The 15,238-nt window shown below is 37.8% G+C and overlaps 1 protein-coding gene across 2 annotated transcripts in view; it reads left to right on the top strand.

Moving 5' to 3' along the window:
• LOC114684395 (cytochrome P450 3A13-like) overlaps positions 1–15,238 on the top strand; it is a 99,226-nt gene that overhangs the window by 81,896 nt on the left and 2,092 nt on the right. For both annotated transcript variants that reach the window (XM_037198477.1, XM_028858959.2), the window contains exons 10-12: positions 584–744; positions 8,800–9,026; positions 11,825–11,987. In XM_037198477.1, the coding sequence (XP_037054372.1) occupies positions 584–744; positions 8,800–9,026; positions 11,825–11,987 (551 nt within the window). The remainder of the gene's footprint in view (positions 1–583; positions 745–8,799; positions 9,027–11,824; positions 11,988–15,238) is intronic.

Raw genomic sequence — 15,238 nt, 5'->3', positions numbered from 1 at the left:
TTTTTCTTGGTATTCTCATCCCCACTGCCTCATAGAGTCTTCCTGACTCCTTTTTTGTGGGATTTCCTGGACTATGTAGAGAGAGATTTGGTGGAAACATCCCATTTAAGACTGAGTTTTCCAAATGCTCTTACTATCTGCCTATTGTCTGGCTGTCTTTCTCTATATTTGTTCCCATCATCTGTCGAGGAGTCTTCTATCATGATGACTGAGCAAGGAACTTATCTACAAGTAAAACAGAATATCATTTGGAGCCATTTTATCCATTCATTTCTTTTTTTTTTTTACAACAGTATTATTTGCTCTTGGTCCCTGGGATATCTGGTCTCAGGTTCTAGGTCACCTAAGTGGCGCCAATCTTGGTTCCATCTCATGGAGTAGGTCGTAAGTCAAATCAGTTATTGGTTGGTTACTCCCACACGTATTGTACCACCATTGCCTGTGCATATCTTGCAGGCATTACTCCATTGTAGATAAAGTACAGTGTACCTTCCTGTATCAAAGATGGTAGATCAAAGCAGGTAAAGGCTCTATGTAGGTACCAGCTTTGATCACTGACATAAAATGTCTAATCTCATTTCAGCTCTTTCTGATCTGGAGATCCTGGCCCAATCAATCACATTTATTTTTGCTGGCTATGAGACAACAAGCACTGCTCTTTCCTTTATTATGTATTTACTGGCGATTCACCCCAATGTACAGAAGAAACTTCAGAACGAGATTGATGCAGTCCTGCCCAATAAGGTGAGTGGATGGTGCTGGAAGCTACAGGGAAATTGTCAAACCTCAATGTGAAACACTACTTCTGTACTTGAATTTAGAATTATAGTAAATACAGTAAGAAATGATTCTTTCAGCCATAACCTGTGAAAATCTAAAACAAAGAAAAACTTATGTGTAGAGAAAAATTAATCTCTGTAATTCTGTACTGACCCTGTAGTAAACACTATCTCTAACTACAATGAAACAAATCAAAAAATGCATAAAATATCTTTAGATTTTTAGGGATAATCAAGTGTCAGTCAAGTTTCTCCTTTAAACTCAAATGGGTGTTTTGCCTGCATGTATATATCTGTAACATATGCATATCTAAAACACAAGGAAGCCAGAAAATTGCCTCAGATTTCCTGTAATTAGACTTCTGAGAAATGTGCTTACCATATGTGTACTGGGCACTGAACTTGGGTCCTCTGTAAGAGTAAACAGTGCTCTTAACCATACCCCTAGAACTTAAACAATTGACCTAATAGCTGTATTATTTTCACTGGAAATTCTTTGGCATTACTAATATGATTGGTGTCTTGTGTGGTCCTTTCTGTGCAGGCTGGTTAGCTATGGTCTTCATTATTCCTCTCTCTAATCACATAATTAGAATACAACAAAGGGCATCATGGCAGCTTTCAGCTTAAAATGTTCACCTCTTCATCATGGGAGCTTCAGAGTCCCACAATGTGAGAGCCAAACATCATATGAGCTGTCTTCTCATCTATGCCCCAAATGCATAGTGTGTGTGTGTGAGGTACCTGAACTCTGGGACTGGCTGGATTGTCAATGACTTGTATTCAAATCATTTTCAGACCTCATACTCACACCCTCTTTTTGTTTCATTCTGTCACTGTGACAAATGCCATGATCCAAAACAACTATGGGGAGAAAAACATTTAACTTAGCCTACATTTTCACATGACAGGCTAACACTGAGGACAGTCAATGCAGGAACTCAAGATACAGACTTTTAGTCAGGACTGCCTGCCTCTCTACGCAGCACTGCTTCTGACCAAGGTACTCACACACAGCCAAAGAAGCACAGCAGGAACTATGAAGGTTGCTGACTACTCTCTGGCCAACTCAATGACATATCATTATCTAGTTGTTTTCATGCAGCTTAGGATCATCAAATCAGAAAATAGTACTACATGCAACTTGCTAGACCCTCCTACATCAATGAACTTTTAGGGCATCAACTCTCCCACATATATGCACAATCCAATCTAAGCTAGCAATTCCTAATTGATTAATATAGACCTTCTTTTCAGGTGACTTTATCCCCTGGGATGTTGAAAGTTAGAGATTTAATAGAAAAACATATGAAGTATGGGAGCCCGTTCTGGGGTTCCTCGTGGCTTTACCCAGCAGGTCCGAATAGAGGATGATCAGGACCACAGGCCTGAGTGCAGGTGTCTGAGATGGTCTGCACTTGGCTGTGCTGGGGGAGGAGGTCTTTTGCTCCACCCCTTGGCATCTCTATAAAAACCCTGGACCAGAGACAGTCCGGGCCCGTTGGAATAGGTTCCAGGCCCTCTCGAGGCTATCCTTTATTTTCTATCTGTTTATCTCCACAAGATTCTCCGCTATAAATACTTCTATCTAATATTTCCTGCTGATCGCACTCAAGAAAACTCTGGGAAGCTGTGGAGGTGGTGGGTAAATGCCCCACAGAATGGCGCCGTGAACAGGGACAAAAAAAAAAAGGACTAAAGAAAAAAGGGACTAAAGAAAAAAAGGGACTAAAGAAAGGAAAAAAGGGATGAAAGAAAAAAAAGGGGACAAAAAAGGGGGGACTAAAGACAAATGAACAGGGACTAAAGACAAAGTAATAGGGACTAAAGATAAAGGAAAATAATAGTCTTAATACAGAGTTTTTGGTGAAAGTGCTGAGTCAGCCCTGCCAGTGGAAAGGCATGCCGGTGTTATGAAAAAAAAAATATTTTATATATATATATTTTTTGGTGAGGCAGGGGTTTTATCCTCGAGAGAAAAGGAAAGCGGACTGGAAGGATGTCCGATGCTGCAGCGAAATTCTCTTCTGTCAAAATTTTCTATCTTCTATCCCTTTCTCAATTTCTATCTGTGAAAACTAAGGTATAGGGTAGTAATATAGTTTAAGAAAAACTTAGAAGTGTAAGATTGTGTAGGAAAAAATAAGTAAGGCAACTAGACAGAAAAACTCTTCAATTTTCTAACTTTGGGGGCTTTGAAAGCAAACTGGGGGAAAAAATCTTTCTTTGGGCTTTTCGGGTAGTAAAAAAGCTCTTCTTTGAGCTTATGGGGAAGAAAAAGTTTCCTATGGAAGCTTTTGACCTGGGGACAGCTGAAATGCCAAATCCAAGCGGCAGGAGAAAGTAATTTCTCCCTGAGGCAAAAATGGGGGTGTAAGAAGTCAAAATTTAAAGTTGGGAAGTTTTGGGAAAAGTTGGTCTTTCTCCTGGGGGGGGAGAAACCTTTCTCTTAAACTCTAAAGATTTTCTTGAAAAATTTTGGGGGAAAAAACTCTCTAAAAAGCCTTAATCTTTCTCAAAAGCTCTCTTAAACTTAAAAACTAAATTTGTCCTTCTGGGAGATGACAAAAAATTAGAATCACCTGAAGATATTAGTATGGGGACCACCTGTGATTAGCTCTAAGGGAAAACAACAAATCTCTTAAGACAGCAAAACCTCGAAGTTCTCTTTCAAGCTTTAACAATCCTCCCTGCAATGCAGGAGGCAGGAACAAGTTTCTAAAAACCTCTAATAAGCTCTCTTCAATCTAGTAAAAGACAGTGGGTCAGAATATCCTGACGGAAAAGCTTGGGGAGAGCAAGGGTGAACAGCTACAGAGAGCCCAAAAGGGCAGCAAACTTTACCCAAGAAAAGCAAAAAGCCAAGCTTTTCAGTTACAGCCGAGCTGAGGCATCAAGTGCTCTGTTTCTGAGTGAGCCTTTCAGAATGAAAAGGTGCTCCTAATCTTCCTAATGCAAAGATCCCCTGAAGCAATGCAAACACTGTTAGCATTGTATCCTCGCTTTTGACCAAAAACCCAGAGGTGACTGGCCAGCATCTCTGAGTTGGGGTGCATTTCGGGGATACTAGGGTTCCTGCAGTTGTAAACTTCCTGGAGCACAGAGCTGAGGCAGGAAGGTTCAGGACCCAGGGGAAGATTGCTAATGAATAAACAAAGCTAAAGCCGGTGGGAGCGGCACAGTTGTGCACTTTCCTACAAGTCCCGGGTTGATAGGTCCACTGCTGCAAAAAGAAATCTGAGAAAAAGCTTTCCTATCAGAGTAAGGACCTTTCTGGGAAAACAGTAAAGCTGAATTGTGTCTGAAGCAGTCGTGCTGCCAAGTCAGAACGCTGTCTGGGGAAAGAGCCCAGCCAGGGCAGAACAGAACTATCCAGGAGTAAAGCTTTCTTTTCTGTCAGAGAAAGCACCTCTTTGAGAAAAGCTTTGTTTCACCTGACTCCCTAAGATGAGGGAGTGTAGCCCTGAGGGGTGATTGCCCCTGGCATAAGCTCTGTCCTTGAGCACCTAGACAAGCAAACCCAACCCACTGGGGGACTGCGCCCGGTGAAGGCCTGATGAGGCAAAACACCTGTTCTAATGGGAGTTTAGAAATGGCAAAAACCTCCCTTGTTAAATTTTTCAGTCTGTACGCAAACCACACAGACCCTGAAAACAGAAACGGACAAAAAGCCCCTACCTTCAGTAGCAGGGAAAGCCGCCGCTCTAGTGTCGGAAACCATTTCTGGGGTAGAGGGATAAATTGAGACCAAACTGGGAACTGTCTGGGAGAAATACTCTGAAGAACAGAGAAGGGACATAATCCTCCCCAGAAAATGCATGACCTGAAAAAGCTGCTAGAATTTGAGGCAGATTCGGGGAGGGGGAGAAAAAAAGCCCCTACCTTCAAAGGCAGCTAGCAGAGGTACAGAGCCGCAGACAGATACCTGAAGCTCTGCATCTGGCAGGGAAGGAACAAGCAAAATGAGAATAAGATCAGTGGGAGAAAATCTCTCTGAAGGAGCTATGGAAAAGCTGTTGTACATGATCTTGCTTTTCACTGACTGGCTAAAACAAACACAAGCCCTGAGGAAAGTTGCTATCAGAAATGCCAGCCTCAATGCCAGCTAATGAGGCAGGCATGTTTCTGATCTGGGGGCCAGTGTCAACTGAAGGAGAGACACCTGTTGAAGCCAGCTGAGGAGCGAATAGAAACCTCCCAATGTCCCACAATTGAAAATGTAAAATGCTTGTTCAAATCTCCCGTTGCAAAGGCAAGAGACTTTGTTCAAACCTCTCGGGCAAGTCTAGTAAAAGAGAACTAGTTGACTCTCAGACCCAAAAAGAACTATGGGAAATGACTGGTATAAGGGAAATGATATAAAGGACTGATATAAGGGACTGATATTATTAGGGACTGATATAAGGGAAATGCATTCTGAGAAAGGTAGTTTTTCCACTAAAGATGGCGGAATTGCCCTAAAACACTTTTGTCAGCTTGAAAATATGTTCATGGTAAACTTAAAATACAGCTTTTAAAAGAATAAGGAGGAAAATCGTCTAAGAGTTTAAGTGTCAGTTCCAATGAAAAATTGAAAGGATACGGAACTAGGTGCTTCATGGTTTGGGGCTCTGTTGGTAAAATGCCTTATTTACCCTAATAGCTGTGCAAAGTTTTTACGGCAGTTGGATGACAAAAAGCTACCTATAAGAGCAAACAAGTCACTTTAAAATCCTTAAAATACTACCTAATAGCTGTGCAGTATTGGCGAAGAGCTTTACAGCAGCTAAATAAGATAATTTCACCCTCAGCGTAAAGTTTTTCAGTAGAACAAACCAAAAGTACTGCTGTGATAGAAACGTTTGTTTGAGTTGAAGTTCTTAGGGGAGCTATTATGAATTTGGGTGAAGGGACAGGACAGTCTCTAGTTAAAAACCATTTACCGCTGACAGTGCATCTCTGCTGGTTCGAAAAGGCCGACTCGCAACTTTGGGGTGTGGCTTCGTCCTGAGAATGTTACAATCCCCTAGCAACAAGTATCACAACTCTATAATGACAACACTCACTAAATCCCAGTGCTTTATAACAAAGCTAACTATAAACTGTAAACTTTAGAAATGTTGTACGTACTTCCTGTCTAGTTAAGAGAATCTTTCTGATAGAGATGGTGATGATAATTAAGAGTAAGAAGTAGAAAGACGAAAATAAGATATGTGAGTTTGTAAAAATTCTGTCTTGTTAGATCTGTGTTAAGAAATCTTTAGGTCTTTGCTAAGTTAGATATACGCTAATGGTAGCCTATATAAGTTTGTAAAATAGATCTATAGAGTTCCTTTAAGAATATAAGCTTGTAAGAAGTATCTAAGGTAGTCTTCAGACATGTAGTAATAAGCTTGTAAGATGCTAGTTGTAAGTGTAAGTTTAAAATAAGAAATAAGATGGAATGAATATAAGTATATAAGAATTAATAAGAAATATATTTGCTAAAGTAGTTCTATAGCTTCCTTAAAGTATAAGTAAGTAGATGTTAATATGTTATATGTGAGTTTGTAAAAATGTGTAAATGTTGAGTGAGTTTATGCTTAAGCACATGTTATGTGGGTCTGTAAAGTGTAAATGTTAAGTGTGAGTCTATTAATGTATATGGTGAAAACACCTGAGACACAGGAGATAGTGTCCTAGTAGACTGCAAAGTGGGCAGTCTGAATGGTTTCAAAAGCTCCAGAAGCCGCTAAGAAGCTAAGAATGGCGGATGCTAGAACCAACACAAGGCATCCGCAGCTGAGATCCGTGGAATATCAACGCAGCACAGAAAAACCTGAGCTAACAGCAAAAACGGTGCGGTTTAAAATATTACTATAACTAAAAAGTTCTGTCTGTGAGAACAAAAGTTGCAGAGACGCTTGTTTGAACAAAAATTAACTGCAAAAAGTTTTGGTTGAAAAATGTCTCTTCATATTTAGAAGTGAAAGCCTGATATCAGAATTTTTCTTGTTTGAACTTTTTGAACTTAAAAATGAGATTAAAATTACAAAAAGATTTTGGTTATGGATTTCTCATATTTGGAAGGCTAGTACCAGAATTTATCATTTGAATTTTGGGATTTAAGAAATGAAAAGAAAAATAGAGATTTCACTGTAATGGGACAATTTTGAGCTTACTTATAGTAATGACCTAGGAACGGTTTTCTGGAATTGGGTTAAAAATGGAACTATTTAAATGAAGAAATGTATTTCTACTTAGAATCACGATGCAATTTTGTGTATGCATATATGCTTTATTAACTGGTAATTTATGAATTGTTTTGTGGAACTGTTTATGTAAAAATGGAATTACTTATGGAACTGGTTTTATGTTACAAATGGAACTGTTTAAACAGAAAAGTTTGGGTTTTATAACTAGATTTGAGATTTTGCTTAAAATTATAAAGAAAAGAGAGAGTTAATATTCTTTAGTCTATTTAATTTAAATTGTTGTTTGAGTGGATTCATGTCATGTTTTGTTAGTAAGAAATGCAAATGGGGTATACTAAGAGACTATTTTTAAAGTGTGTAAAGAGTTTTATTAAGAAACTGCTAGCCGGGCGGTGGTGGCGCACGCCTTTAATCCCAGCACTCGGGAGGCAGAAGCAGGCGGATCTCTGTGAGTTCGAGGCCAGCCTGGGCTACCAAGTGAGTCCCAGGAAAGGTGCAAAGCTACACAGAGAAACCCTGTCTCGAAAAACCAAAAAAAAAAAAAAAAAAAAAAAAAAAAAGAAACTGCTTTTGGATGTTTTGCTAAGTTTTCAAAGTGTTAATGGTTAGATCGAAAATATTGCTTTTCAATATGGGTTTGTAGGAATTGTATGAGTTTGGGTTCCTCTAACTAGGTTTGAGTTTTTGTTTAAAAATTATAAAGAAAAGGAGGAGCTATGAGATTGAATTATGTTCGCAGAAACCTATTGATATTAATGCACCCTGGTTTTGTGGAGTTGAGGAAATGTTTAAGTTTGATGTGAATATATCGAATTTTTTCCTATGTTCTGTTAACAAGAAAAGTGACTGAGTTAAAGTTGTAAGACGGAGAAAATTGTTAACTATATATAGCACCATATATGCTAATTCAAATGGTTCTGTTAAGAGTTTGCATTGAGTTGTAAGATTGAGAGAATTGTGACTATGTATAGCAATATTTATGTTAACTTGTTAATGGTAATGATGAAGCTAAGGGATTCTTTAAGTTTGTAGTTGCCTTAAGAGTTTTGGTTTAGAAAGGGCTTGAGGCAGCTAAGACTGCTGTGGTCATCTTGGACCTAATTCAAAAGAGAAATGCCATTTATATCATCCTCTACTCCCATACTGGGAGGTGTAACAGCTATGGAGATTTCTGTAAGCCATTAATAGTTATTTTTTTTATATATTAAGAAGGGTGGACCTGTGGGAGCCCGTTCTGGGGTTCCTCGTGGCTTTACCCAGCAGGTCCGAATAGAGGATGATCAGGACCACGGGCCTGAGTGCAGGTGTCTGAGATGGTCTGCACTTGGTTGTGCTGGGGGAGGAGGTCTTTTGCTCCACCCCTTGGCATCTCTATAAAAACCCTGGACCAGAGACAGTCCGGGCCCATTGGAATAGGTTCCAGGCCCTCTCGAGGCTATCCTTTATTTTCTATCTGTTTATCTCCGCAAGATTCTCCACTATAAATACTTCTATCTAATATTTCCTGCTGATCGCACTCAAGAAAACTCTGGGAAGCTGTGGGGGTGGTGGGTAAACGCCCCACAATGAAGTAACAAGGAAACGTTTCTTTCAGAAATTGAGCCTGGAGCTGAATGGTTCTCTCACTAGAATAGAAATTTTTTGCTCAATTCATCTCCATTTTAGGCTGTTTTACCATAAGGAGTTTCAAAGAGAAAAGATTCAACTGAAGTCAGTCACTGTAATTTCATATACTATTCCTATTTAATATGGCATTGATAAACTTGGACATCTATAGTTATAAATTAAATTCAGTCATAGGATTTAAAAAGTGTGAATTGTACTATTTTTTTTTTTCATTTTCCCAGGCACCTGCCACTTATGAAGCCCTGGTAGCGATGGAATATCTGGACATGGTGGTGAATGAAACTATGAGATTATACCCAGTTGCTAACAGGGTTAACAGGCTCAGTAAGAAAAATGCTGAAGTCGATGGTGTATTCATTCCCAAAGGGACACAGGTGATCATACCTATCTATGTTCTTCACCAAGACCCAAGATACTGGCCAGAGCCTAAGAAATTCCGTCCTGAAAGGTATGAGGTCCCTGAGAAAGGGAAATTACACATAACCAGACTTCTTTAAGTATGTTAAGATGTCTCTTATTTTAATCACTTAAATATAAATTTGTATTACCTTGCTACATTTGCTTGATTTTAGAATGCCATTACTATGTACTGATAATTATTGTAAACACTACAGACATTATTGGACCAAAAATGACATTTTTATATTCTGTAATTTTGTTATAGAGGCTTAAACCTGTCTTAGTCAGGGTTTTTAAAATTGTGAAGAGATACTATGACCATGGTAACTTTTATAAAGGAAAATATTTTTTGGGGCTGTCTTATGTTTTCAGAGGTTTATTTAGTTCATTATCATCATGGCAGGAAGCATGGCAGCATGTAGACAGACATTGGGCTGGGGAAGTAGTTGAGAGTTCTACGTCCAGATCAGCAGGTAGCAGGGAGAGAAGAAAGACAATAGTCTTGGCTTGAGCTTCTGAGACCTCCAAGCCCACAACCAGTGACACTTTACCACAAAAGGCCACACCTTCCAATAGTGCCAGTCGCTATGTGCCTATGGGGCTATTTTCATTCAAACTACCACAAAATCTTAATATAAATTCCATTAATATAATGACATCATTGGACATATTTGGAAATGTGTGTAGATATTTAGATACTAGAAAAAATATCAGTTTTCAACTGTATAAGTGCTGATTACCTTCTATAATCTATAATTGCTATTTTATGACATGTGCTTGAATGTTTATGTGTGTGTGTGGGTGTATGTGTGTTTCAAAGACGGCAAGTAAAATTACCATGATTAGGAAATTAATTATCTTATTTAAGTTGTGAAGTTTATATTTCTTTACTCTGGAACCATTCCAAAATATATGAATAATTTCCCAAATATAACAATCTATTGTATTAGACATTGGTGCAGGTAAAGGTACAAAAAACCTTCTCTTAGATGGTATAAGGTGCATCACTGAGGATGAATGTTAATATTAAGTCCCCTTAGTCTTATTCCTGTCTGTTTTGTGAAGGAAATTCCCTCACACTTATCCAGTGGGTGAGTCCTCCAAAGTCAAGTAATCTACTCATTAGAAAGCTGTTATTTTCATCCCTCTTGAATCAGAATTGGTGTATTCTGTTAGTGAAAAATAATGCCCAGTCTGTGGGAATTGTATGTAACATGGAAACAGTTGCTAGATTGCCATTGTTGCCCCACTAATAAAAGTACAAGATCATATTTTAACTTTTTTTTAAGTTTTGATATTATAAGTTAGAATATCATCTCTTCATTCATCACCTCACTCCAAATTCTCCTATAGATCCCTCTCCACATTTCTTCACGTACATGGCCTCTTTTTTCACAAAATGTTATTTAGGTACTCACATGCAGGTGTGTGGATATATATGTATTCCTATAAATAACCTGTCCAATCCATATCATGCTACTTATATAAAAATGATATTATAAAGATAGATGCAGCTGAATCAAAAGGTCAAGAATTTAGATAAATAGTAAAAAATTTTATGAACTTCTTGATGCCTAAGACCTTGTAGTCTTAGCCATGTGTCCCTGGTGTTGGCAGATGGTCTATGTACAGTGCTTATTAGAGGAGTAGAATGGAGTCACCTAACTCCTGTTTTCTGATTAGGTGATTTCTATATCCCTCTACATAGCCACCACTTCCACCTCCTTTAGTTCAGTGTTTACAAACTTATTCATTTTGTGTCTCAATTGTTGCTTCTGCTTTCAATCATATAATATAGACTCAGTGGGAATCAGTGACTAGACCAGGGAAGAAGAATGCAAAAGTTAAAAATTCTGATGTTTTAATCAAATGTAGTACATAAAATGTCTACAGAAGAATGCCAATGTTTTCCATCTGTTTGAGTGTATGTGTGTGTGTGTGTGTGTGTGTGTGTGTGTGTGTATGTAAAATCTTCACAACAGGATTCCACCTAGTTTACATTGCACACACATACCAGTACAACCTTCATTAGACTCCATTGCAGTTCTATAAAATAGCTTAGAAAGTATTTCTTCATCTTCCCTGATTCTTAAGAACTCTCAGAGAATAGATGGTTATTAATCCTCTAGAATATTTCTAGAATCAGCATTTTTATTTAAATAATCATGTGAGAAATCAAATTTTCATTGGACATAGGTCTGTACTTTTAGTAGTTTTTCCACTAATGGAGGAGATGGAGACAAAATTCAGTGATAACAGAAGCAGCATGTCCCTTGAAAAGTACTTCACTTAATAACTCTTGGAAGATGGAGAGGCAGTCAAAGATCATGTGACAGGGACTTAATGAGGAAGAGGAGGAAGATGAGCGAAATGTTTTGAATGAGTAGAATAAAACCAAGACAGGAAGGAATGAGAGGATGTTGAAGAGAGAATGGAATATTAACAGTTCATTTATAGCATACATCTCCTCATTCTCCAATGAACAAACCCCCAACTCAAGTGTTATGGTCAGGGCAAGTCCTTCCTTCATCAATTTTACTTTCTAATGTTCACACACTGGGAACACAAGATATCCTTAGTATTTTAAACTTTAAAGACACGTTTGATATCAATGAGCATTCACTACATATCATCTTACTAACTTCAGGGGCTCATTTACTGTAAAGTTGTAAAAAGAACTTTAACTTCTAAATCTCAAAATCAATTAACTCATGTTGATTGGAATAATGAACATACTGGAGTGACCTGTATGATTCTGACTGAATACTGTACGTGAAAACTGTAAACATGTGGCTCTTGTTCATTTCGTGTTTCATTTTTTGTGTTCTTGTTCAATTGTGACACCAGGTTCAGCAAGGAGAATAAAGATAAAATCAATCCTTATACATATCTGCCTTTTGGATATGGTCCTAGAAACTGCATTGGTATGAGGTTTGCTCTCATTAACATGAAGCTTGCTGTTGTCAAAATCCTGCAGAACTTTTCAGTGCATCCTTGTGAAGAAACAGAGGTGAGAGAGAACATATTCTTTTTAGCATGTTTTTGTTTTTTATTCATAGGCATTTTCAAAAACTGGTGGATATATATATATATATATACATTTCATACATAAGTTATATATATTAACTTATGTATGAAATGTATATATATAGAATATACACTTTTATCTTTAATTTATATTTTCTCTGTCATGAGATCTATATAAAGCCACGAGTGAGCTTTCGGGCCCTTGAATTCTGAAATAGTTTGTGTCTAAGTGTAAATGTTAAGATCACATAGAGTCATTGAAGATACTCTTTTTATGTTTACATATAGTATCATTGAATTTGAGTATTTTTTTCTTGTTAGTAGTATATAGGCCTTTTTAAAATAACAGACTTTTATAGCATTTTCATTCTTGTATATGCCACACATAGAATAGATTATTTTCTTTTTATTTATTCTTCTCTCATTAAATATATCCTGACTACAGCCTCCTCTCTCCTTCCTCCCCTCATCCCGGTGCCTCCTCAACTTGGTCTTCTATCTCCCGGATCCACTGCTCTCCCATTTTTCATGAGAAAATATCAGGCCTCCCAGGGATATCAACCACACATGGCATAAAAATATGCAATGAGACTGGACATAAATGCTCATATCAAGGCTGGGTGAAACAACCCAGTATGAGGAAAAGGGTCCCATGAGCAGGCAAAAAAAGTCAGAGATACTGATACTCCCAGTGTTAGGATTCCTACAAAAACCCCAAGCTAAACAACTACAGCATGTATGCAGCAGGCCTTGCATTGACCCATGAAGGTTCCATGATTGCTGCTTCAGTCTCTGAGTCCCTATGAGCCCTGCTTAGTTGATTCTGTAGGCCATGTTCTCCTGGTAGCCTGAAACTCTATGGATCGTACAATCATGGAACATATTTTTAAATTTTATTTCATTTTACCTATGTATATGTACATGTTTTGTCTCTTAGAGGTGTAATGATCACTTTAGGATCCCTGTGTTATCTCAGAATGTCCAAAATTTTTCACCCACAAAAGTGGCTTTACTCATTCGACAGAGGTTCCCATTTATAGCCAGAGACAAAAATCACTGCATTAAATCATTTTTCAGGGATATGAAGGACTCCTTTTTTTGTACATTTTATACACTTGGCCTCACATTTTAGGAACTCGCGTCTAGAGTAGCAGGCATCTACTTAAGTTCTTATAAATCCATCTGTTTCTTCCCTTTTTTATTCATTATTATTTCTTATTCTACAAGTTCATATCATTGAAGTCCCTTCCAAGCTAAGAACGTTCACTAGATTTTCTTTGTGCAATTTACTTCTGTATTGTAGACATGGTGTCTTCAGGCTGCCACTGTTCCCCAACCCCCACACCTATGAACTGCCCCATGCACTCCCCACTGTTATTTTAATCTTTGTTCATCCCCTACTTTCTAAATCACCTAACTTTATTCTCTCCAAAAATTAAAATGGTGCTTGGGAAGACATTTGTATATTAAAATCCTTCAATAAATACATTAAACATTTAAAACTATTCTAAATACTAAAAACTGACAAAATTATTTTTATAAAAGCATTTCTTTAAGTATGCTTTTAAACATTGTTATTAATTCTTGGAGAATTCATACAATGCATTTCGATCACATTCACCCCATCACCACAGTTTATCCCAGTTCCATCCCAACCTCAACTCACACTCAATGTGTTCTTTTTCCATTTTACTCTCTAATTTTTAAGTCAATCAAGTCCATTTTCTGTGGCACAACTGCTCTTATGCGTGTGTTCTGGTCTCACATCTTGTTTATTTAAGAGAGTTCACAGCATTAGTAATAAAAACTACCTTTCATAGTAACTGTCAAACATCAAAGCTCCTCAGTCATGGGTAGGACTATGATTCTACACACACACACACACACACACACACACACACACACACACACACACCATTTCAGCTTGAGTTTGCACATGTCACATGTCTTGTGCATGCTGTCACACCATTGTAAGTTTATATGTGCATCTGTGAGGTATATCACTGGATCTACTCTGAGAAAAAAGATAAAGAAATAATAGGATAAATGGGTAGATCACTGAATCTATTCTAAAAAGAAAAATGGGAAGTTATAAAAATGACAAAAGGTACATTACTGAATCTATTATGAAATAAAAAATACTTTAAAAAAGGAATTACCTGTTTTAAATAGGAAAATAATGAAAATTTTTTTGTTTGAGTTTATCAAAAGACTGGACTGGATGATTTTATATATATATATATATATATATATATATATATATATATATATGAGTTTTTTATCTGAATCTGTCAAATGTTAATGGACTAGACATCTTTAATGTAATTCTTGACTGTATATATTATATATAGTTATTGGATAGTTTTTCTTGTATTAGTTATAAGATTTTTTAATTTTAGACAACAAAAGGAGAAATGTGGTGGTATTGTGTTCCCCAAAATATTGAGCACACTAATAAACTTATCTGGGGTCAGAGACAGAACAGCCACAATATAAATATTGAGCACACTAATAAACATATCTGGGGTCAGAGACAGATCAGCCACAATATTAAACATAGAGGTTAGGCAGCGGTAGCACATGCCTTTAATTCTAACATTCCAGAGGCAGAAATCCATCTGTTCAAGGATACAGCCAAGCATGTTGACTCACACCTTTAATCCCAGAAAGTGAGCCTTTAATCCCAGGGAGTGATGGTAGAAAGCAGAAAGCTATATAAGGCAGGAGAATCAGAAATTAGAAGCATTTGCCTGGTTATGCATTTGGCTGGTTAAGCTTTTAGGCTTTGGAGCAGCAGTTCAGCTGAGATTCATTTGTATAAGACTCAGAGGCTTCAAGTATGAGGAAACAGGATCAGCTGAGGAACTGGTGAGGTGGGGTAGCTGTGGCTTGTTCTGCTTCTCTGATCTTCCAGCATTCACCCCAACACCAGGCCCTGAGTTTGTTTTATTAATAAGACTCTTTAAGATTCCTGCTACACATCTGCCTTGTTCTCTCTAGAAAATACTGTTTCCTTGAAGTCCATGTGTTCACATCTAGTCTTACAAATCCTCAGCCCTCTTTTCTTTACACTGTTAATCTAAGTTGTCACATTTAGAAACATGTTTGAGCCGGGCAGTGGTGGTGCACGCCTTTAATCCCAGCACTCGGGAGGCAGAGCCAGGCAGATCTCTGTGAGTTTGAGGCCAGCCTGGGCTACCAAGTGAGCTCGAGAAAAGGCGCAAAGCTTCGCAG

This window comes from Peromyscus leucopus, chromosome 23, assembly GCF_004664715.2.
Source record: "Peromyscus leucopus breed LL Stock chromosome 23, UCI_PerLeu_2.1, whole genome shotgun sequence".
Lineage (NCBI taxonomy): Eukaryota > Metazoa > Chordata > Mammalia > Rodentia > Cricetidae > Peromyscus > Peromyscus leucopus.
This window is presented reverse-complemented; position numbering and strand designations above follow the sequence as displayed.